Genomic DNA, 26093 nt, shown 5'->3' with positions numbered 1-26093 from the left:
AGACATGTTCGGGCTAGATCATATATTACTTTGAAAATCATATTAAAGAGCTTATAATTTACAGTATGATCTATGAGAAGCCATTGAAATGTTCTAAACAGAGGAAGAGTGTGATTAATTACAGTATAGCCTGCTTATACAGGTATGCTATAATGTCCTGTGACTTGTCATCAAGGGCATTTTATTTAGTGAGTGTGGTCATTTACAAGGCAGCTTGATCAGTGTGAGCAGCCCAAGACAGCCTCAAAGAATAGAGAGTCAGTGTGTGTAATGGAAAGATCCTTGGATTAAAAATCAGGAGACCTGGCTCCTAACTGGGCATCAGGAGACCTGGCCTCTGGTTCTGGCTCTGCTACTTGGTAGGAAACTTGCCCAAAGTCACTCAGCTATCTTTTCTGGGCTCAGTGTCCTCAACCATAAAATGAAGGGGTTGAAGTAGATGATCTCTAATGTCCTTTCCAGATCCAAAAGTCTGAGTTTTAGGAAAGCCATCTCTTGAGACCCAGTTTGGGGTAGTTGAGACAGTCATTAATATATATATATATAGATAAGGAGAAGATTTACATAAATGAATGACTTTTTTTCAAATTAAGACTTTTTTAATGGTAGTAGTTATAACACAAATGCAACTGATGGTTTATGAAATTTTCTCAGAAAAGGAATCCTAAAAGAATCTCAAGATACAGTAAAGTTTGACCTTTGAATTGACTTCAGTTCATACAAAGTAGACAGATAATAGACTTCAAGTCAATACTCTCATGGCAACTTGAGAAGTGTACTAATAACTTGAGATTATTAAAAAGTGGTAAAACATTTGGAGGTAGAAAAATGCATTGTGTACTAGAATGGTGATAATAAGGAGGGTAAGAATAAATTTATAGTTATGTTAGAAGATATTTTTCTTACACTTAGATACATTTAGTATTCACATACTTTGGAAATAGAAAAATTAAAGTGAATTTTAAAATAATTTATTATTGGCTGTTTTGTCACTTCAGAAATATTTGCAGACTTTTATTTTGCAGTTCTTTTTCAAGTCTTGCTTTTTATCTACTTGAAAGAGATAAAAAGTAAAAAACGTAAAAAGATAGTAAGTCTTGAAAGTAGCTTCGGAACTGATATAGCTCCTCTGAATTCCTAGGTGAGGTAGAAATTTACATATTAAATTAAAGCTTTTAATTAGGTTTTGCTGTTGTGCAAATTTGCTGCTTATTTCTAGTATACTTGTCTAAAATGTAATTTTTTTCTTTTATACTTTTCAAAAGGCATATTAATGATATTCTAAATTCAGATATTTCTGATCCTACATATAAACTGTCTATTAAAAACATGGTTCCTTAAATAATACTCCATTTGTATTCTGATATTTTGATGGATAAAAATGATTCGATAGAGAAGAAAGTGATTTTGTTAGTTCATAAACCAATGTTCATATTCATATAACATATGTATGTATTATACTGTCATTTCCAGGAAATATACTTACTTAATCACTAATAGTAATAAATATCATTTTAAATTCCTAGGCATAGGATTAAAGCATCAACTGCAAACTTTTAAGCTAGCTGAAATTTATATATTAGAATATAAAATACCAGCTATCTTGTGATGTTAACTAGTTAAAATGAATAAGTGGTCTATAGTAGCTGGGATTTCTCTAGGGGGTAGCACACACTGATTAATGAGAAGATTATCATGTAATATTCACTGACTATTTACATATCCTTGGATATATCTGCTGATCTTATAGAAAATACTCTTCGTAGTCCTAGTATGTTTTTGAATAATGGCTGGCACCATGGAGCAGTTTTGTGACCAACATTCAAAAAAGACAGCAAAGCAGTCATGAAGATCTTATCATCTTTCTTTTTGTAAACTTTTTGTAAAGTTTCTTTAGCCATTGTTGCCTATTGTACATTAAATATACACATTTCATTTTTATTTTAGGTCTTTTGTTATTTTTGCTCATGAACCAAATATTGCCAATTTGTTATTTAACTATGCCCTTAGGGTATATTAGAACGTGAAATGCACAAATAAATAAATCATGGGGAAATTTTTAATTGTCATTGTGAGCAAACAGCATGTTATTACATTAACAGTCCTGGATTATGGCAACCACCCATTATTCAAATACATTAGACATATTCTACTACTTTTATAATTATTGATGGACTTTTTAAGAATATTATTGGCTTGGCTTTGATTATATATTAAAATAAGTGTTCTCAAATTGTCTATTTCACATGTATTTTTAATTTAAAATGATGGCTTACCTTTATTTTCAATTAATATTTGTCTAATGCTATATAAATTACATGAGAGTATATATATTTTAAAGAAAGGATTATAGTTGTTAAACATGAAATAAATTAAAATTGTTCTTAAAGCTTATAGATCTTTAGGATATAGGCATATGTGTTTGGATAATGCAGGGACTTTGAATAAATCATCAGATATATTAAAAATCAAGTTGTGCTGAATTGATTTTACTTATGTTTAGAAAATGCATTGACAGTTGATGTCATGGTGATTTTCCCTTTCTCTGAGCTTTGTACATGCATATAAAAGAAAATGCAGTTGTTTTCCACTTAATATGAGCAATATGTAACATTTCATTTTTTTCAGTTATTCTTAAAAATAACATTTTCAGCATTAAAAATGTAAGCACCTATTTATTAGGGTTGCTGCTATCAAATACAGCTACTATCTAATGAATTTGGAACAGCTTGCTTTTCTTTTTTCTTGTGGGCCTTTTACCAGATACTTATTCTGCAGGGTTCTCACATTCTTGGTATAGCCAATAAAAATTCCTTAGGACAGGTGGTATCTTGTGTTAGTTCAAAAGTTTACAGAATAACCTTCATGTTCACAAGTTGACACCTTTCAGAGCAGTTATCCTAATTTTGTATGTGACTTGTGCAGCAGAACCAGCTTGATCTTTTTTTGATGTAAATGCAGGGTAGACACTTGAAAATCAGTGTGAAGCAGGTGCTGGTCTGGGGATTTTGCATATAATGAACTGTTTCCTATCTCACAAACTTGAAACTTTAGTCTCAAAATACTGAATAATTTTGGTTAAAGAGAGCATATGAACCACTTTGAATTCTCCAGTTAGAAAATATATTTGTATTGAGAAATACAGTGGGGATGAAAATAGAATTTGATAGCATCTGGATCATCTTTAGGGATTAAAAATATATCAACTTTCTTCTTCAGTGAATCATGCCAAATACCAGAACTTGCCTGAATGATATTGTTAGCCATTCTCCAATCTACAAGGTGGATTGCTATTCATTTTTCAGCACCACAATCTTCCATCCCAAGCTTTTTTTTTCCCCTCTAAAGAGGTTTCTGTGGTGTTTCTACATAGAAAAAGACAGTGGCATGAGGGAGAAAGCATTGTCATGGAAAATAGTCATTTGTGTATTCAGCAAACATTTAAGTAGTCCAGCATAGTGGCTAAAAGCATGGACTCTGAACCTAAATTGCCAAAGAGCCAAGTTCCTCTACCCGCGAATTAGGTGACCTGAGGCAAGTTACTTAATCTGCACATCTGTTTCATTATCTGTAAAATGGATATAATAGTAGCACCCACTTCACAGTTTTCTTGAGAAGACTCAATACATGAATACATGTAAAATGCTTAGAACAGTACTTGACATATAATAAGAACTCAACTGTTAAATATGATTATTAGAATTCTTTAGAAATTTAATACTGCTAATTTATTGGGAAGAAAACATTCTTTCTCAGCAACTTAGAAAATTAAAAGGATTATTTTTTCCAGGTGGCCCCAGTCTAAAACACTTATAGGCTGATACGTAAATCTTTATAAAAGTTATGGCAAACATATTTCTGGGAGGAAACCACTGATGTGTATATGTATGCATGTTGATTATAGTTGCCTGGCAAAATATTTCAGGCAGATGTCTATATCCCACCATTGAGCTATAATGTTTCAACATAAAGCAACTAGCCACAATATTTAATCAAATTTCCTGATTTTGATCTACTGGCAAGTTGTCATTCTTGACTAAATTAATCATGTGAAGACCAAATATCGCAATTATAAATTCAGGAAGTGAAACTATTACTTCTAGACTAGGACACTCTAGATTAATGTTCAAACCAATGTCTTTACGGACCAGCGCCAGTCAGGACTTTAACATGATTTAATTGTATTCATTTATTGTTCTTTCTTTCCCTACAAACACCAACCACGATGAAATGCTGAGGTTAGGGAAGAAATGATTCTCCAGTGCTAAAATCACACTGCTTCCAGTACATGTAGTCTGATGTGTTAAACCAGGTGCACAGTTTAAACTAAAGAAGATCTGATTCTGTGTAACAGAGATATTTACCTTCGTATGACTTTTACTTGAAAAAGTGTAATTATTTCTACACAGCCTATTCTCAAGAATTTGCCATGGATAAATTCAGCTACTTTTATATTGTTTTTTTTTTGAAAAAAATGTGGCACATATACACCATGGAATACTATGCAGCCATAAAAAATGATGAGTTCGTGTCCTTTGTAGGGACATGGTTGAAACTGGAAAACATCATTCTCAGTAAACTATCGCAAGGACAAAAAACCAAACACCGCATGTTCTCACTCATAGGTGGGAATTGAACAATGAGAACTCATGGACACAGGAAGGGGAACATCACACTCCGGGGACTGTTGTGGGGTGGGGGGAGGGGGGAGGGACAGCATTAGGAGATACACCTAATGCTAAATGACGAGTTAATGGGTGCAGGAAATCAACATGGCACATGGATACATATGTAACAAACCTGCACATTGTGCACATGTACCCTAAAACCCTAAAGTATAAAAAAAAAAAAAAAATACAAAAAAAAAAAAAGGACAAAAAAAAAAAAACTGTTGATAATATTAATGTAATAAAGAATGAGATAATGTATCATTCCCATATAAAGATTATAACTGATTTCTTACAATCATATATTGATTGTAATCATAAAGTATATATTTAATAATTTTTAATCATTGGAAAGAAAATATGTTACACATGAAGTTTTTTAAAAAAGTCTCAGACTTGTGTTTTTTCTTCATTTGAGGTAGTACATTTCAACTATAAAGTATGTAATAGTCTGTTTCAGCCAAAAAAAACTCACCTTTCAGAGCTATAAAATATACAGAATTGAAAGCTGACACCTAATATATTTTTCATTAGATACAGATGTTCAATGTGAAATTCTTTTTACAAGTATTCATGAAAAACAGGATAACTAAAAAGATATAATGCATAAAAAGTAAAAATCATACCTTTGGTAAATTGTTAATGGCTTTTTAATGAAAGCCATTTTTTTTTCTTTTTATGATTTACATGTTCTTTTAAGTATTTTGTAACTATCTTATAACTTAAAATTATGAATGGAATCTTCAAATTGCCATCGAGCTTAATGAAATAAGAATACATAAAGATCTATTACAAATGTAGAAAATCTTGCAAGTAATTTGTAAAGAAATAATTCAACAATTTAGAGTAAAGTTTATCTTCTTTATCTTAAAATTTAAACATATTTGAATAACATTATAATTAAGAAAATTATTTCTAATATTTACTTTCTGTAATTTTGTGAAATAATTTTCTTATTAGAAAATGTGGCCTGGAGCGGTGGCTCATGCCTGTAATCCCAGCACTTTGGGAGGCTGAGGCGGGCAGATCACTAGGTCAAGAGATCAAAACCATCCAGGCCAACATGGTGAAACCCTGTCTCTACTAAAAATACAAAAATTAGCTGGGCATGGTGGTGCATGCCTGTAGTCCCAGCTACTTGGGAGGCAGAGGTTGCAGTGAGCCGAGATCATGTCACTGCACTCCAGCCTGACGAGATCGCACCACTGCACTCCAGCCTGTGGCTAGTCACTTTCTGCTAAAAAAAAAAAAAAAAAAAAAAGAAAAGAAAAAAAGAGAAAATGCAGGCCAATATGTTGCATACACAATACAAATTCTGTTATGCTGGCTTTTTTGTATTTTGGGCATGCTACTTTCGTTTCTGAACTGAGCTGCACACAATTTTGAAATAAAAGTTCTGCACAGGCTACCTGTGTAGTGAGTATTTAAAGCTACTGATGTTTTTCCACCTGCAGAAGTCATTATTTTAATTGGGGGCTAAAATATGAACTACCCAGTAGGGGAAAAAGAACATTTGTTTAAAAAGTAATTCTTTTTCCCTAAGACTGCTCCCCAAAATGGAAAAAAAAAGTCATTTTAAGCAGATGTTTCTTGAAATCCAAATATATTAGATATTGTGAGTTTAACTTAAATGGTTCATCTGTTGTTCCAGTCGGATTTTATTTATTTATTTATTTATTTATTTATTTATTTATTTATGAGACAGAGTGTCACTCTATCGCCCAAGCTGCAGTGCAGTGGTGTGATCTCTGCTCACTGCAACCTCCGCCTCCCAGGTTCAAGCCATTCTCCTGCCTCATCCTCACAAGTAGCTGGGATTACAGGCATGTGCCACCATACCTGGCTAATTTTTGTATTTTTAGTAGAGGCAGGGTTTCACCAAGTTAGCCAGGTTGGTCTTGAACTCCTGATCTCAGGTGATCTGCCCGTCTTGGCCTCCCAAAGTGCTGGGATTACAGGAGTGAGCCACCGCACCCGGCCGGATTATATTTATTTTAAGGTTCATGGAATTGAGCTACATGCATGTTTCTTAAGATAAAAGATAAGCCTTGAGCATCTTGGTATAAAACTTTGAAATAATTTCTTTTTTTTTTTGCTTTTAACTTAACTGTGTTTCACAAAAATAATATTAATGACTTCTCAAAGTTTTCTCGCAGTTTATTTCTTCATTTGTTCATTCACATGTTCACTTAGCACATTTACTAGGTGCCTAATATGTGAATAACATTATGTTTACCTCTGTAGGAGATACAAAAAATAGTAATAAAAAAAAGATATACCTCAAGGTTTATAACATACTAAAGAAGACAAACGCTGCATACAAAACATACTACTAACAATAGAATACGTTTGATCAGTGCCAGAGTAAGTGATATTCATGAGTATGACATACGGAAAACAGATCAATGTGTACTGGACAAATCTCTTTCTGGAACTCTGATTAAAGATAGAACTTGTCCAAGGAGGTAGAAGGTAGGACATTGAAGTTGGGGGCCATACCAGGAACAAAAGCATAGCAGCAGAAATAGAAAGGTCTGCAAGGGGAATCTGTGAAGGCAGCCTATAGACAGATCACGGAGCAGGGTGTAGGGATGTTAGATGAGAAAGATGGGTTAGAGGAATACAGGGAGACCTTTGGATATTGGGTTAAAGTGCTTAGTTTTCATATTCCAGGTAAAGGAGAAAATTAGGGATTGTGCAATAAAGGTGTCTGGAGAATGCCTCAGTGAGGACGGTGTTTAACCATCTTAATTTTAGCAGTGAGCATGATATGTATTGGAGAGAGAAGTTGAGGACACAAAGAATAGCCATGGTTCTTGTTGCTAGAGGTTTAAGTATCACATTATGAATATTTTTATTAAGGTTATGACATGAGAAATAGAAGGAAGCTTAAATCTGTAGGACTTCTGACTAATAATTTACAGAAACAATAAGGCAGGAAAATGGAATATTCTGAAACTTAGATTAATAGGAAACAAAAAAGGAGGGGGCTTTAAGAAAGATATGTTTTGAAAGAGTATATAAGAAAGCAGTGCAGTGGCACGATCTCAGCTCACTGCAGCCTCTGCCTCCCAGGCACAAGCCATCCTCCCACCTCAGCCTCCCGAGTAGCTGGGACTGCATGCAGGCATGCACCACCATGCCTGGCTAATTTTTGTGTTTTTGTAGAAATGGGGTTTCACCATGTTGCCCCATGGCTGGTCTCTAACTCATGGGCTCAAGCGATCCACCTACCTCGGGCTTCCAAAATTCTGGGATTACAGGCCTGAGCTACTGTGCCCAGCCTACCTGTATTATTTTAATCAGGAAAACCATTTCAATAGAATCTAGAGATACGGTTTTATACATTGGCCATGTTATTAAAGTTCCCAATGGTGGTTTTTAAGAAATACATACATGGCTGTATTTTAAATTAAAGAAAATTGATCTGGCTGGGTGCACCCTAGATTACATGACTGTAACCCCAGTACTTTTGGAGGCTGAGGCTGGAGGATTGCTTGAGCCCCAGGAGTTCAAAACTGCAGTGCGCTGTGATCCTGCCACTGCACTCCAGATTGCGTGACAGAGTACAATCCTGTCGAGAGAGAGAGAGAAAGCAAGAGACCTATGGCGTTCTTGTAGTCAGACATACACTTAACAAAAAATACTGGTGCTGCATTATGTCCTGCCTTGTGGGTCAAAGTAATTGAACGGGTCACTGAGGATGAGAATGGAATGATTAATGGAGGCCAAATTGTGCAATCACTGGTAAAGCTGGCTCTTTGAGTTTTGTTGGTTAGTTTTCATTCCCCTTGATTACTAAATGATGGAACTCTTTCACCCAGGATATCATTTTGCCACCTTTAATATGAAATAAAACTGTTACGTAGTTAGCACTATGTTATGAAAATATTAAATGTTGAGATTCTTGCAACCAAAGGAAGATAGAAAATTCCAAAGAAATGACTATTTCTGGTAAGCTCCTATCCCAGCTATGTAACTCAGCTAGAATAGCAATTTTAGTGATAAAACTGTGTCAAATATTTTATTTAGTGTGAATCTGACATTTGGTTTTCCTTTTATAATGCTTCTTTTTGTTATTTCAGGGAAGGAGATTACAGCAGAAACTTTTATGGAGAAGTTGGACAATGGTGCCTTGCTCTGTCAACTTGCAGAAACTGTGCAGGAGAAATTCAAGGAGAGCATGGATGCTAACAAGCCCACAAAGGTAAAAGATCCCAATGCAAAAATCACTCTTAGGTAGTAGATTACATTTATAATTGCTTATAAATTGTGTGTAATTAAAAAATTTATTGTGAACGGATGCATCAAGGTCTATACTAACAACAAAGTACAGAGTGTTCTTTTTAATTAGGTAACGTGTTATTTGCACTCTAATTACATAAATTGCATAATCCTTTTGGTGAATATAATTAAATAAAAGCTTATGAAAAATGACGGTATTAAAAGAGTATTGTGTATAAACTCAATGAATCTGAAATATTGATTAAAAACTTAGCAGAGAAATAATTGTGTCATTAGGCAATGCACAAATCTAGCCAAGAAAGATTTACTGAATAGATCTTTGTTTTCAAAAATATTATGGCAGAATACCAGAACAAAATTTCTGGACTGTAATTTTTTGTTTATTCTAAATAAGTAGTACCATTGAACTAAGTAAATTTGGACAAATTATTTTATTTCTAACTGCTCAGATTTCTTTTCTCCACATTAATTCTAATATTCTTTTCTAGTGATTATAAACACTTGATGAAAGTATAGTGTTTGACTTTTTTTGAAGAAAACAAGAGAGATTGTACTTAATTTTTAATAGAGAATGAAAAGAGATATAAAAAAAATTAAAATAATGTTGGCCAGGCATGGTGGCTCATGCCTGTAATCCCTGTACTTTGGGAGGCTGAGGTGGGCAGATCACTTGAAGTCAGGAGTTTGAGACCAGTCTGGCCAACATGGCCAAAACCCATCTCTACTAAAAAAAAAAAAAAAAAAATAGCCTGGCATCATGACGCATGTCTATAATCCCAGCTACTCAGGAGGCTGAGGCAGGAGAATCGCTTGAACCCAGGAAGTAAAGGTTGCGGTGAGCAGAGATCACGCCATTGCACTCCAGCCTGGGTGACAGAGTAAGATTCTATCTAAAAAATATAATAAAATCAAAATGTTGAAGACAATTTAAGACAAAAAGCAACTGTTAAGCCTTTTCTGCAACTCTGACAGAAAAAATAAAGGGGGTGTGTGTGTGTATTGCCACTGAATTTATTTTTTAAATATTTTATATTACTCCGTAAAGTATTGTATAATATACAAAACCTCCCCCTATTTTTTTTATTTCTTAAAAGCAGCTCTATGAAGGTATTAATTAATTAAGTGGCTCCCAAACTTTGCTGCACATTGGAATTACCTGAGCATCTTTAAAAAAAATGCTCAGAGCTGGGCTGGATGTGGTGGCTCGTGACTATAATCTCAGCACTTTGCGGGGGTCAAGGCAGGCAGATTGCTTGAGCTCGGGAGTCAAGATCAACCCGGGCAACATGACAAAGCACCATCTGTAAGAAAAACACAAAAAAGTTAGCAGGGAATGGTGGTGTGTTCCTGTAGCCCCAGCTATTTGGGAAACTGAGGCGGCAGGTTCAATTGAGCCCAGGAGGTTGAGGTTGCAGTGAGCCAAGATCACAACACTGCACTCCAGCCTAGAAGACAGTGAGACGCTTTCTCAAAAGTAATAATGAAATAAAATAATACTGAGACCTGGATCCCATGCCTGAACATTCTGATTTAATCCCATAGGGTGAAACCTGGGTACTAGAATTTTTAAAAAGCTCCCCAGGTGATTCTAATGTGCAGCAAAGTTTGGTAACCATGAATTTCTTTTAATTTTCTCCTTAATTGGATGGTTGAAGACTCTAAGTAATTTGTACAAGATTGGCCAGTAAGTGACCCATCAAGAATTTGACACAGACAACTTTGCAAGTTTAATGCTCTCTCATTTTTGTAAATTATGTCATTACGGGTAGCCCAGGCCTGAGGAGACTATTTATGAAAATGCTTTGTGTCAAGCTTAATGTTAGGACACCAATTTTTCTTCTGCTCTCATTTCCATTGTGATGTAACTGGCCTCTACATCAGCTACTGATGAAAAAATATAATGCCAATAAGAGGACAATTTGTATAGAAGGTTTACTGTAAAGCAATGAACAGAGGGAAATAAGCTGTGGTGCCCAGACTCTTGAAAGCATTACCTTCACATTACGAAGTTCCTGAAACTTGTATTGCTTATTGTTGAGGATGGAGAGCCCAATGCCTCAGTGTTAAGAATCGTTGAATCCTCCAGAGTAGTAAAGATTAACCAACTCTATTAAGGCTGTTGTGCAGTTTTCTGGTTTTGCTTTGTTTGTAAGCCTTTGCTTTTTTAAAACAGAAGCAAAGATTCCCAAATAGATTTGTAATTGTAAGACTCAATGTAAGATAACCCCAAAGCATTAGCCTGTAGGTCAAAGGCTTTGACATTAAGTGCATTTTGCGTGGGTTCTAATTTTATTTATTAATTGGACGTGTCTGAGCCGTACTTTCCTTATCTGTGAAATAGGATTAATAATTGCGTATATATAGCTTCCATAGAGCATTGCACAAAATAGGGCTCTTGATAAAATCTCTTTTTGATAAAATCCCTTTTCCTTACATGAAAGATAAGAGACCCTTGTAAGTATTTTCGATTAACTATAAGAAAATAAATACTTTATAGTCTACGGCCATACCACCCTGAACATGCCCAGTCGCATCTGATCTTGGAAGCTAAACAGGGTTGGGCCTGGTTAGTACTTGGAAGGGAGAAAATAAATGCTTTATAAATGTTTGTATTTAGCATGAGAGCTGCTATGTGCAAATATGTATACATTTGCCCCAATCTCCATGATAATATGGAATATTGAGAATATTTATGGATCGAAAGTTATGTAAGTACTTTCCTTTCAAACAGTTATTTCAATATTATAATTTTTATAATAAAATTATAAAACAAAAAGAAAAGAATTTTTTTCAGTTAGTAGAACTGCAGCAAATTATTAAACTTGAAATAGTTCCGTGAACCTGAGCAAATTTTTAACTGAATATAAAGCTAAATATTTTTCTGATTGTGATAAAAGTTTTAGTATAAAACCTTAAATGTGTTACTTGAACAAGTGGAGGTTTAAAAATACTTATTATCATCTCACCAAAAAGTCACATGCACCTGTATGTTCATAGCAGCACTATTCACTATAGCAAAGACATGAAATCAACCTAGATACTCATCAGTGGTGGACTGGATAAAGAAAATATGGTCCCTGTATACCATGAAATACCACGCAGCCATAAGAAACCAAAATCATGTCCTTTGCAGAAACATGGGGGCAGCTGAAGGCCATTATCTTAAGTAAGTTAATGCAGGAAGAGAACCAAATGCCACATGGTCTCACGTGTAAGTGGGAGCTAAACACTGAGTACACATGGACACAAAGAGGAGAACAAAAGACACTGGGGCCTACTCGAGCAGAAAGGACGGGAAGACGGTGAAGGTCAAAAAAACTACCCATTGGGTTCTATGCTCACTATCTGGGTGATGAAATCATTTGTATACCCAACCTCAACAAGGTGCAATTTCCCCATGTAACAATCCTGCACATGTCCCCTCCGAACCTAAAATAAAAGTTGAAAAAAAATACCAATTATGACCTCACTTTCACTGCTCAACACATCAAATTTGATCTGAGGTAAAAGTTGACACAGTTGCTCTTGACTGAATTGCCTTCTGTGTTCTTGGCAGCATTTATATATTCACAACTGACTGCCAGTAATATGCAGCTTAAATCAATAATAACTTGTGCTTTACTGTATGAAAAGTGCAAAGATGACTACATTTTCTTTTCTGCCTTTTATAGTAAAATTTTAAAAGATGAAAAGCCAGAAGGTTAGTATGTATATCTTCATGGCTACTATTGTTCATAAATATACTTCTGTTAAACTCAAGATTTTCAGTCCATTTTTGGTCTAGAAACAAAAAAAGTCTTCTGAGATTGTAAGCATGTTGATGTTGTTAAATCTAAATACAAATTTAAACAATAATGGATTCACTACAACCCAGGTAATTAGGATTACAGTGAATATTTCCCATGGGAAAAAATGAAGCCTTCAAATTGAGTATAAATAGTCTGGAGGTTACAATATTAGATCTGCTTTTACACGTGTGTACACTCATGTGTTCATGTATGTGTTTGTATAGAATTACTTCTCATTTTGGCATTTTGAAGTTCAGAAAAAATGGTGGCGAAAATAGATGAATTAGTCGATACATTCTTTGAATTAATGAAACTGTGCATAGGGAGATGTTGAAACAGAATTACTTTTAAAAAATTGACAACAACTTGATTCCATCCAAAGCCATGCCACAGGAAGCTCTCTGTAATTTTTTTTCTAGCAGCTTTAATCTTATCTCCTCATTTTCATAGCAATATTTTTTACTTTTCTTGGTTGATAGTTAATTTGGAGATTTTACAGCTGTGTAAACAAATTTGAACGAGTAAGTTATGCCTGGTATGTGTGAAGTATGTTTGTATTAAGGATGATTTAAATGCTCTTAAATCTGAAAGTAAATTTTAATAAATGTTAGTTCACGTATTTAATATTTTAGATATAAATCCGTGACTCTTTTATATCCAGCTTTGGTTTGATAAAATACTCTGAATGGAAATAATTCTGTCCTATGATTCTTTCTTCCCAGACATCAATAGGTCAATTTAAAAATAGCTTCTTTACGTGTGTGAGCTCTAAGCAGTTAATCTTAGCCTTTGTGTAGTGGGCCATTTTCTAACTGCATGGGAGCAATGCAGAGATTTCACAGAGTAGGGCAGTAGATGGTTGGAAGCATTTGAGACAAGTGTGCAGCCATTTAATGTGTAATTTTATTTAATTCATTTATACATACTATAATATTATGAATTCACTGTAATTATAAATCTTAATATTTCTGGAGTTGAGGATGTTTAAAGGCAAAAATATAAATGAAATGAATCTTTTCAATATCGTTTTAGGATGAGAAAACCAAACCAAATGACAGGTTTAAGGTTACATTTTATGCCTTTTGACTCTGAGCTACCCGATCGAAGTTGGCATCTCTAATGAAGACAGGGGAATTGTTACATTTATGCATGAACTTTCTTTTCCCAGTCCAAATAGTATTCCACCGTACAAACCCCTTGCTATTGTATATTTTCTCTCTTTCCCCCACCCCCACCAATCACAAGTTTGCTGACTTACGCAAAAGACTCTCTCAACCACGGGGCATCAGCGTGGGGCAAGACATTCAAAAGGTTTAACCTCCCTTTTTCTACTAACTTTCCTTTGCATTTGTCTCATTTATTTTGAGTCTCTTCTTCAGATATCAGAGTTTCTCTGGGTTCAGAGCTTCCTCTGACTTCAAAGAGCCCTGAGTGGTTAGATCAAGTTTGAAGCAGATGAAGGAGGGGGGAAAAAAGAAGTTCTGTTACCTAGTAGAATGCTACATTGTGCTCCAAGGAAGGAACTGAACATTAACCGTCTAAATGTAGAATCCAGTCCTTGTTCAGGAGAAAGAACATCCTGCAGATAGAATGCCTACAATACATTTGCCCATCAAGAGTACTTGGTTCCTTGAGTTGCAAGACAGCAATACCTCAGGATGTTGTTTTGTGCCATCTGGGAATTAAATAAGACATAAAGATTAGAGATTTTCTTCTCAGAAAAATCAATAGCACTTTTTGTTTAGAGAACATCTTATCAAGATTTAATTCTTAGAAATCCAGATATTTGTGTTTATTGCTGATCTCTCTGCCAGAACAAGAGAGTATGGTAGATGCAATAAAAGGTTTTGTATGAAAAAGAAAATAAAATCTCAGCTGTGATTAATCTGGAGTCATTCATTGCTGGCTATACAGCTAAATGATTTTATATCCCTTAAAATTTATTGTTCTAAATTGCAAACATAATGGTAGAATTAAACAAAGAATATATTATGATGAGATGGGAAGAATACAGGTGGAATGATGTAGAAAGAAATAATTTTTTTATAGGTATGTTGCTGCCTGAGACTAAAGGAGAAAGAAAAGTTAGTGGTAAACTCCAGTTCTTCAGGATTTGTAAAATATAGGTAAAATATATTTAAGCTTTAAATACACTAATTTTTTTATTTACTTTGTAATTACTTTCTGAGGTTGAATTATTTCTCAGTATAAAATTAAATTCCCCTGTCACTATTTTTCTAAGTCTCTGACCAAATAGCCAAATTATTCACCTCCAAATCAGAGACAATGAAATGTCTTGCTTAATGTTTTTTTTTTTTTTTTCCACTGAGAGTGTCTGTTCTATACCATCTTCCAGAGATATGCCTAAATGGGGCTTCAATGCCATAGCAATACTTGTTGGTAAGTCATATAGAATAAAAAGAATGGTATGTAAAGGAACTTGACTTTTATTTTTCAAATAAAACTCATCACAGGAGACTTGATATGGGCTACATTTGCAGATGGGGGTGGGGGAGCAGAAAGCAGCAATATGAAAAATTGGGCAAGATAGGGAGTGAGTGATGTGCCTATGGAACTTATCTAGACCTTCATGTCTAATTGAGCCCATCCCATACATGGCACTTGTACTTGTAAACCCAGAGAATCAGAGACAAGTCTCAGTTAATTTAGAAAGTTTATTTTGCCAAGACTGAGGACGTGTACCCATGATACAGCCTCAGGCAGTCCTGATGACATGTGCCCAAGGTGGTCGGGGCACAGCTTAGTTTTACACATTTTATGGAGACATGAGGCATCCATCAATATATGTAAGAAGTACATTGGTTTGGTCTGGAAAGGCAGGACAACTTGAGGCAAAGGCAGGAAGACACGAAGTAGGGAGGATGCTTCCAGGTCACTGACAGATGAGAGACAAACAGTCGCATTCTTTTGAGTTTCTGATTAGCCTTTCCAAAGGAAGCAGTCAGAAATGCATTTATCTCAGCGATCAGAGGTATAACTTTGAATAGAATGGGAGGCATGTTTGTCCTAAACACTTTCCAGCTTGAGTTTTCCTTTTAGCCTAGTGATTTTCGGGGGCCCAAGATATTTTCCTTTCACATACTCAATGATAAAGTAGTGCTGGGCACAATAAAAAATATGGCACAGTGGATCATATGGCACTAAGTTCATGATAAACAGTTAATGTTTCATGATTACTGGTTCCCATGGTAGAAATTCAGTCTCCATCAGACAACAAGAACAAGCGAGGAACATTTGTGTCATGTCCTTTCGTAAAAGGGCAATGTTCCTACCTGGCCCCTACTACTAGACCCAGAAACTTTGTTTAGTTGGCAGAACCCCCTTTCTGCATTTTCATGAGATTTATTCTCTACCCTCCAGAATGTGTGTATTTTATGAAACCGTCTGGTTTGCCTACTATTCCTGCTTTCCGGTATCAAATCTCCAATATCAAATATTGTAAAATAGAAGAGGAGCTTGATGACCTGTGATGTTGAAATATCCATGGTCCCTGTAGGTTATGTCACAGGGCTGGAGGTGGTGTATAGGATAGTAAGAATTCTATTGTTACTGTCAAACATATGCAAACTGATTCTGGAATTTTCTACTTATTAGAATAAAGAAAATTGCATTCTCCAAACCAAGAGATGAATGTTAAGTACCAGGATATTGAGTGATAACACTTCATTGAAAAGACCACATCTGTAACAGCAATTCTGATTAAATATGTTACTTCATTGTAATCTTCCCACTGTTTCCAAGTCATGTCAATCTCTTTTTACTGATTTTCTTTGAGATGTGGTAGAAATCACTTTTATTTTTTGCAATGTTCAGGTCATTAATAATAGCATGAATCTCTGACTTTTGAAATAGGTGTGCTTTTTTTATTTGGTCCTTTTACCACAAAAGAACTTATTCCATGTGTCAAGGATAAAAATTATGACAGTTTTTGAGAATATCCATGCAAATTACGCATTCAGGAAAAACTATAAAAATAACATCTAATGTTTGCAAAAGTGTACTAGTTATAGTATAAAGTAGGTTTAGGTAAAAAATCTAACTGTCACCTGATTCTCCACAAAGCATTTCCCTTTTCTGAATGCATAGTAAACAGATCAGGTCCCTCTGGAGATTGGAAGGAAGCTTTATATAAAGACTTGAGATCATTACTGCCTTCATTCAGTGAGCTCTGGGTCTATAATTTGGCTCTAGTCTGGGAATTGGTCAATCAGAAGATTTGTTGCTCTTTTTGTTATACAAAGAAAACCAAATACTGCATGTTCTCACTTATAAGTGGTATCTAAATGATGAGAACCCATGGACACATACAGGGGAACAACACACACTGGGGTCTTTCAGAGGGTAGCGGGAAGGAGGAGGGAGAGGATCAGGAAAAATAACTAATGGGTGCTAGGCTTAATACCTGGGTGATTAAATAATCTGTACAACAAACCCTCTCACACAAGTTTACCTGTATAACAAACCTGCACTTGTACCCCTGAACTTAAAATAAAAGTTAAAAAAATAAGAATTTAGGGAATTGACTTTCAATTTACTTCCCAAGGCTCCAGGATTAATAAGCCATAATCAGATTTCCTGTGCTTTAGGTCATTCTAGGAGATCTGATTGGCCTCTCCAGATTGTATTCTGTCCGCCATATCCACTTTACCTCTGGAAATTAAGTGCCATCGTGTGTTCCTGAGAATTTCCATTCACCCTGAGAATTTCCATTCACACTAAAATGAGGAAGCTCATTTCAATAACAGCTCCTGAGACTTTCTGAAGAATAATGTCACCTTAAAAATTTTTGGAGCTTTCTTCATCAACTTATTCTTCACCCTTTAGTGAAAAATAGAGCCTCTTGGGTCCCACTGAGTGACATAGTGAAAAGTATGCTTATGTGAGGAATTAATTATAGGTTGAATAGAATGTGGAATTTTTTCTTCAAGTTTCTAATTCCTTTATCTATATCACACCAAGTGATTCCTGGCTTTTTGTGCCATTTAGTGTGAGCTATTGTTGAATATACCTTTGTATTAGCAAATCCAGCAAACTTTAATAGGATCATTTTATGCTAGCCCATTGAATTTGGGACATCCTGTTAGTCCAGTACAAGTAAATTAATTTTGCTGAATCTAAAATTACATCCTGCTCTCCTCAGACTAATACCCTCAAAATCTATTGCAAAGACAGCAACAAACAAACAAACAAAAAACTTCTGCCATAATATATTTAGTGGCACTCAACATTTTAAATGTATATTGAGGCTTTGTAACTAGTTAGCCAGGAATTCCTGAGCCTTACTGTGGGATGTATCTAAATTCATCCTCAGCCAGGCTGCAGTATTTTGACGCCTGGTAGATGTTGTCAGCAATGGCTTAAAAAAGTATGGGTTCGGCTGGGTGTGGTGGCTCACCCCTGTATTCCCAACTCTTTGGGAGGCTGAGGCAGGTGGATCACTTGAGGTCAAGAGTTTGAGATCAGCCTGGCCAACATGGTAAAACCCTGTCTCTATCAAAAATAAAAAAAATTAGCCAGGTGTGGTGGCATGCACCTGTAATCCCAGCACTTGGGAGGCTGAGGCAGGAGAATCACTTGAACCCGGGAAGCGGAGGTTGCAGTTAGCCAAGATCATGCCACTGCACTCCAGCCTGAGTGACAGAGTGAGACTCCTTCTCAAAAAAAAAAAAAAAAAAAAAAAAAAAAAATTCTTTATTCTGTGGCTAGCTGAGATTTAAGGACAGAGCCATTGTTTCAGAACTGTCCAAATTAATTGATATACTTTTCTTAACCCGGTCCAGGAGCATACTGGGTGTAGAGGAATCCACCATGTACCCTCCCTGTTTCCTGGGAGGATATGCTTGCTATTTTCTTTCCCAACCTGCCCATTCTTTTCATGTCTCTGCCTCTCTTCCCAAGATAAGAATGTTAGTCCCTTCTCATCTGAGACCAGGATCTAGCAAGGGGACAGGATTTTAGCAAAGGACAGGAGCCAATAGCAAATGCAAGTCATATTATTCTGTAAATTTCATATATCACAGCTATTCAGGGGAAAATTCTTCCATATTCAACAGCTCACAAATGAAATAAACTTGGTAGATTTCTCTAAATTTGACAACAGAATATTTGTCAAACAAATTTGAAATAAAGAAAAAATTTCAAAATTTGTGATATTCACCAATAATGAGCTGTGAGGTTGAAAGAGATTTTCCTGAATTATTAGAAATTTTGTCCTGATTAATCAAAGATTCCAATACATTTCTATTCTTCCTATGCAAATATTTCTAAAACATTGTTTTAAGAGAGGTGACCAAAAAGTATAAAACAAAAATATTTAAGAAAATGTGAATTAGCATTCATTTATGCAGTTAATTAATAAGAAATATTATGTTGTTTTTCTGTGCTTTGTGATAGTTCTAGTGTTTACCATCTTTTAAAAGTTATTAATTTCTTGTGCTTTATTTTATTAGGCTAAAATATGTAATTCCATATCTAATTTTGTATTTATACTTCTGTTCTTTTTTATAGGGAAAGCACCCAAATAAAATAAGCTCAAGCCCCCACAAAATCTGTTTCTTTTCTAGCCCCTGTGTAAATAGCATAGGCTGCTAGTTTTCTATTCCACAGTTGTGTTCCATTATCAGTCTTAACACCAATTCCAAATATAACATATTTTTCTGAGTCCTGACAACTTAACTCCATACTCTGATACCAAAGAAATTATTGGAAAAGATGAATTTATTGAGATAAATGTACAGAATGAAGGGAGAATTCTAAATGAAGGGAGTAAGGATCTCAAGTCTTTACTGTACTGCTTCCTTGTAATCGCCAAAGGGACCCAAACTCTTTACTATGCATTCAGAGAAGAGAAATGCCTTGTGGGGAATCAGGAGACAGGTAGATTTTTTAAATCTAAAATTATTGGAAAAGATGAACTTATTGCCAAAAGAATGTGTTGGAAAGATATGGGGGTACCGCTTAGAGAAAAAAGACATGTGAAGGAAAGCAAAACTGGATTTGGAGGGCTTAAGAATTAGACTATTTGCAAGGATTATGCAGCATAGATACACAGTCATTTCACAGTACCACTGTTAGGGTAAATAATTTCAGACATTTTTAGAAAGGGCAGCTGAACAGAAGTGGTTAATAGTGTAAACTCAGTAGTCATACTACCTGGGTTGAAATCATAACTCCTCCTCTGTGCCTTAGTTTTCTCATTTGTAAAATGTAGTAATAATTGTAGCTATCTCATTTGGTTATTATGGGGACTAAGTAAGTTAGTATACACAAGCACTGAGTGGTACCTAGTACATATGGGTGCTCATTAACATTTAGCTATTAACTTTATTGTGTCATTCCTCTCAAGATTAAAATTTCAGCAAGAAAGAGCCTGATTAACAGCCAACTTTCTGACTAGACCATGGCTTCATACCTTGATTGCTCAGACTGAATAAAATGAAAGAACGATAGTGTCCCTAAGGAAAATTAATATGCTCTTACCTAAGAAGGGAAAAGGATACTGGAAGTGTAGAGATGCCCTTGCAGTCTCTACACTCTGTATCTGTAGATCTGGCCTCTCTCTTATGGTTTGTCCATCTGCATGTTAACCCCTCTTTCTTGTACCATACTGTTGTACTTAGTTGTTTCCTAGTCTTTATCCCTTTGCTAGACTCTAAGAGCCTTGAGTGCATAGTTTATGTTTTATTCATCTGTGAGTCTAACATAATGCCTAGCATATAGATGCTCAGTAGACATGGTGTTGGATGAATGAATAAGTAAATGCCCCAATATGGATATTTACCTTTAGATCCAGAATACTGTTATCCATGGGTTTTAGCCATCTTTGATTTTTAATCCTGAAGACTTTATTCTCATTAAGTTTGAAATTCCCCCCTCTGCCTGTTTGCTTAGCTCAAAAGCCTTTGATGTGACAAAGCATGAGGAGCAAATCTGACTTTTCAAGTCGTAAAGACAGAAGATTTGAGAATTTTAGAATGGTCTAGGGAAAGAACAAGGATCTGAGGACGTTAAAAGCACTGACAAGAGATTGGCTGAAGTAACAGACCATGGGGATTTAAACTAGTTAGGAAAAAGTGAATCTTGGAGGAGGATAATCATTTAGTTAATTGTAAATGTTATTATATAGTCACATGATGTATTGAGTTCAGAGCATTATTTAAAGGTAAAAATTATGATAAAAATGAGCATATTTATATCCAATGGTTCATTCAGTTTGAGGATTTCTTTTCAAGGCCTGATTATACAGCTTGCATTATAAAGTAAGCATCAGATGAGTGATAGCTAATGGTTTCATGAATTTGCTCACCATTGAAAATTAGGAGGAAAAATTAAATTGTAGGGCTTTTAGGTAACAGGTTCTCAAGAGATGTTTTTGTCCTGAAACGAAGTGCTGTGTCTTTCAATTACTAAAGGAGCCATAAAGATGAAATCATTTTTTTCTTTTGCATCTTTTCCCCAATAACTGCCTCTTTTGCTCAATAAGATAGTTGGTGAGGGAAATGAGAATATTAGAACCTTTATTTTCTATCAGAGCACCCAATTGCTGTCTGCCAAAGCACTATTTAACAACCAATGTAAAAATACAATTTCTATAAAGCTGCAGGAGAGAATCAGAATTCTAGTACTTAGGAAAACTGCACAATAAATACTGCTATCGACTTTCTGAAAATGTGTTATTAAACAAAGGGGAACTCAAAAAGGAGTTAAATATGATCATGGAGTATAGCAAGTTCATTTTATCAATCTTTTATAATATTGAATATTACCAACAATAAATATTTTATAATAATTGAGTCCTACTTATATATGTTACTTTAAAATTGGATAGTTTGAGTATATGTTAGCAACAAGAGATGATGTTATTGGCTGTGGGTGTTAATGTGCATTTGTCTTCATGGTGAGAAAGATAGTTGTGATTTAAAGGGTGTGATTTAAATGAAGATAGAATACTCTCAAGGAGTTTACTCTCTATTAGGAAGAAATGTGTTGTATGTGGTAATGCATAGCTTGTGAGATCAAGCTTAAAAAAAAATAGTTGGGAAAGGGCTGGGCGCGGTGGCTCACGCCTATAATCCCAGCACTTTGGGAGGCCAAGGCAGGTGGACCACCTGAGTTCAGGAGTTCAAGACCATCCTGGCCAATATAGTGAAACCCCGTGTCTGCTAAAAATACAAAAACTAGCCGGGTGTGGTGGCAGGTGCCTGTAGTCCCAGCTACTCAGGACGCTGAGGGAGGAAAATCGCTTGAACCTGGAAGGCGGAGGTTGCAGTCAGCCAAGATCACACCACTGCACTCCAGCCTGGACAATGGAGTGACACTCTGTCTCAAACAAACAAACAAACAAAAAAAAAAAAGTTGGGAAAAAAAATTAATTGCAAGCAGTCACAGGTCTTAAGTAAGAAAAAGGCATTATTTTATTATGGGGCTGAAATTAAAATAGAAGTTAAAAGATATAACAGTATATACTGAAATATTTTCACACTTTTAAGATTACTTTAAATGTGTCCTATCTTCTTAAATCAAAAATGATACTAATTAAAAATAAAAATACCTGCCATATAATATAAATACAGGAGCTACACATGCATTGCAATGTCTAAAGTGCTTATGTATGGACCTATTACAATGCTTTTTAAGTGGGTTTAAACTGATTAATTTGACCATTCTGACTACCCATACATTATCATTTTCTTTACTCTTTTTATTATCACAAGGTCAAAATCCAAATTATTCTCATTTCCTTGTTTCAATGAGTTATAGAAGGAATTGTCTCTCACACTTTTGATATATAACTCTTGAGGTGGGTGGCAGAAGAAGCCAGTGTCTAAAATATTGTGCTGAGATTCTTTAGGAATAATACTTAAAAGAGTATGAAGTTTGTTGAACTGTCTGCAGATGGAATTGCAAATTGAACAAAACTACTTTATGGCCTTATGTATTTAAAATTGTTTGGACAAGAGTATAGGCCCTAGCAAAATGGAAAATGACCATATGCAAAGCATGGAAAGCCTTTGTAAAAAGCGCTCATGTTTGAGACAGCTTACTTTTTATGCCCTAATAAGCAAATGGCAAAACTAAAAATTATACCCTTAAATTATAAGAGGGTAAAATAAAATGTATCATTTTCATGTTTGTCTCCTTTCTTATTTCTTGTAGGCCAGTAGCTGCTAGCCTTCTCATATGAGCAAAAAGCCATTTCCCCAATCTTAATGTTCTCTTCATATTGGGGTATGCTCCTAATAAGGACTTTATGCTGAGATGTGGGGAAGAGTATATCTAGCCCTATTCTGTACTCTGCTGAGAATCTACATAGTTCAGAGCAAGACGAAGAGATGGGGAAAGACCAGGTGGCAGATTCTAACCTGGAAATTTGTCTAGATTCCAGAGGCTACTACATTTATTTGAATCTGCTTATAAAGGGCCCCTTCAAAATTGTTCTTTTTGTCTATGAGCTCAAACCATAATATATTGTTTGGTAGTGTAAATAACAGTTGCATTAAAGGCATATGAAACATATGACTGAAAATAAAACATGTTAAATTGAAATTCCAGAAAGTATAAAAAGAAAAAGAGCAAATTCTGGATTGAAAAAGGGAGGTTCACACACACATGCACACACACACATTTTTCATCTACGTGATTTTCTAGCACCAGCACAGTGTTGTCCCTTGAGCATAAAAGTAAACCTCACTGAATTTTTCCATGATGACATCATCCCTTCTACTTACAGTCTCACATCCTGCATTTAACAACATGCAGGCACATCAGCAAGACAAGATTGTAAAAGGAGTCTAACTGGGGAACTGTTTTCATGATATTTGATAGCACTAATTGTGGTCACTGCTTTCAAAGCACTGTGGATGTAGAATATCATGTCAGAAAAAGTCACTCTCACCATATGGAAAATGGAAAATTAATTATTTTAAAATGAGCTGTTACTACATGTGTTGGAGAAACTCAAGTTGTTGGAACAAATCAATAATGAATATGTATGCTATTTCTTAAAGGGGAACATTCATAGATTTTATATTAAGAGCCTTTTCTAAAAGGCTGAAATTTGGGGGAAAGAGTTGCTTTTTCATTTAAAAATGTCTGAGAATTGCTAGGTAATTTAAAATGTAAGCACTCACCATATTTATGTGTGTGTGGTCCAAGGTATGTGGTACTGGTACATTACAGAGTAATGGAATAATGTTTTTTAGATGAGGTAACTGAGTTTACAATATATAGAGCTCTTCAACTGTATCTTAAGCTCTTAGGGGCTGACGACATGAATGGCTTCTATTGTTTGACTTAGCAGTTTGAAAACACATTACATATCATGCATGAAGCCTTCTAATATGTGTTTTGTGTTTATATTACTGTGCTAGTCATGTCTAATTTCACACCAGTGTAGGCTGCTTGTCTAACAGATGCCTCGCTAGCATTGCTGTTTCATATAAGAAATAAAAAATGTGGTAATTTGCATATCTTGAACCCAAGAGAAACAAACAAAAATCCCAGCTCAATCAAAAATTGCTAAAAAAGAATTAAATCTTTGAAGTGACAAGGAAGAAAAGAACCTTATAATGAAGGTGAAACAATTCAATAAATTCAGAAAGTCTTTTGAGAGTGTTTTGTAGGTGTTATGGAGGATGTGAAGCAAATAAGTCATAGATTCTTTCTTCTAGATCAGGAACACTTAAGTGCTTTTGTGCCATGTTCTTTTAGGCACTTGGGTGAAGCCTGTGGATCATTTCTCCTCATGCTATTTTTAAATAAATGAAATAAATACAAAATAAAGGGAACCAATTTTATTAAAATACAGTTGTTTCAATATTAAAAATCAACATTTAAACACAAATTTAAAATAATGTGCTTATATTTTAAAAAGGTTAATCTGGCATTGCTTCTAATAAATCCTATAGTTATAAAGTAGAGAAGGGAGTAAACCCAGTGTTTCCAGATATCAGGAACAATTGTAATATGAAATAAAAGCTTCTACAATTTTTACCAATGAGAAAGCTACTGTGGTATTTTTGTCTACATTTATAATTGAAGGGATATTAAACTTCAATTAGAAGCTAGTGAAAATAAACATATATATATATGTTGCTCATCTCAAATTCATGATTCTCCCAGAAAAGAACCCTTTCTTGTAGTAAGGAATATTCTAATAAACAAACAAAACTCAGAATAAATGGATTTTTACAGAATAAACAAAATGCAGTGGGAAGATTAACACAAGAGAGATTAATCTTTACTTATCTAATGAATGTGCAAATATATATGTGTGGAACCAAACCATATGTTATTCTATGTTGCTATATTTGCTACATTTAAAATTGTTCAAAGATTGAAAAGTAGATATATGATCCCTTTTTTCCACAGACTTAATTAATGCCATGTGATATGATAATAAAGCAAACATTTACTAATTATTTACTTCGTGTCATTCAGAGTAAGCTTTTTACATGTATTAAATCATCAAATAATTTAAAAGTCAAGGTAGATTATGCCACTTCTTAGCTCAAATTTTTTCAAATGGCACCTCAACTTTCTTGGAGAAAAGCCAAAATCTATATGATAGCCTGCAAGGCTCTATATGCACTGTTCCTTGGTGACCTTTCTGATCTCATTTATTATAACTTTTCCCTTACCCGACTTTGTTGCACACACCGGACTCCTTGCAATTCTTTGAACCTCACGAGTAGGTCCCATCCACCACAGGGCCTTCACAATTGTTCTCCTAGCTTCTTAGAGTATTATTTTCCCAGGGGTGTGTATGACTTGCTTCTCACTCTCTTCATGTCCCTGCTCAAATGTCATGTTTTATCTGAGGCCTTCCCTGACCAACCTATATAAAGTGCCTTTCAAGAATGCTTTTCCAGACTTTTCAACTGCTAAACATTTATTGAATGCTAACTGTGTACAAGATCTGATAAATAAAAGAAGACTAAAGCATTACTGGGTCCTCCCCAAGAACTTGCAGTCCAGTTAGGTACATAAAATATGAACATATAATAATATAGATATCAATGGCAAGTGCTAAATAAGTGATACCCACCAGTGGTTCTCTACTTTTGTTTAACCATAACATACATTACAATGAAAACATTCAATTGATTATTCAACACATGTATATTGAACACCTAAAATATAGGAGGCAAAATATTGGATGCTCACATGCTTCGTGCCTTTGTGGATTAGCAAGGGATAATAACATTAAGCTGGCAATTAAAAAGTATGCAAACAGTGAATTTCAACTGCTGGGTATAAATACAAGAAAGTGTACATACATGACCAGCTTTAAGAGGAAGACCTAAATTAGTCATGTACAAAGGATATTTTAGATTATTCTGAAGTAGAATGGGAATAAGCAAGGCAGAGAGGG

General features: G+C 35.0%; 1 protein-coding gene across 6 annotated transcripts in view; it reads left to right on the top strand.

Annotated features, from left to right (window-relative positions):
* Positions 1–26093, top strand: part of GAS2 (growth arrest specific 2) — a 166889-nt gene that overhangs the window by 42030 nt on the left and 98766 nt on the right. For all 6 annotated transcript variants that reach the window (XM_063641903.1, XM_055282120.2, XM_055282119.2 and 3 more), the window contains one exon: positions 8753–8874. In XM_063641903.1, the coding sequence (XP_063497973.1) occupies positions 8753–8874 (122 nt within the window). The remainder of the gene's footprint in view (positions 1–8752; positions 8875–26093) is intronic.

This window comes from Symphalangus syndactylus, chromosome 6 (assembly GCF_028878055.3).
Source record: "Symphalangus syndactylus isolate Jambi chromosome 6, NHGRI_mSymSyn1-v2.1_pri, whole genome shotgun sequence".
Taxonomy (NCBI): Eukaryota; Metazoa; Chordata; class Mammalia; order Primates; family Hylobatidae; genus Symphalangus; species Symphalangus syndactylus.
Note: the sequence above shows the minus strand (reverse complement) of the source record. Positions and strands in the feature narration are given on the sequence as shown.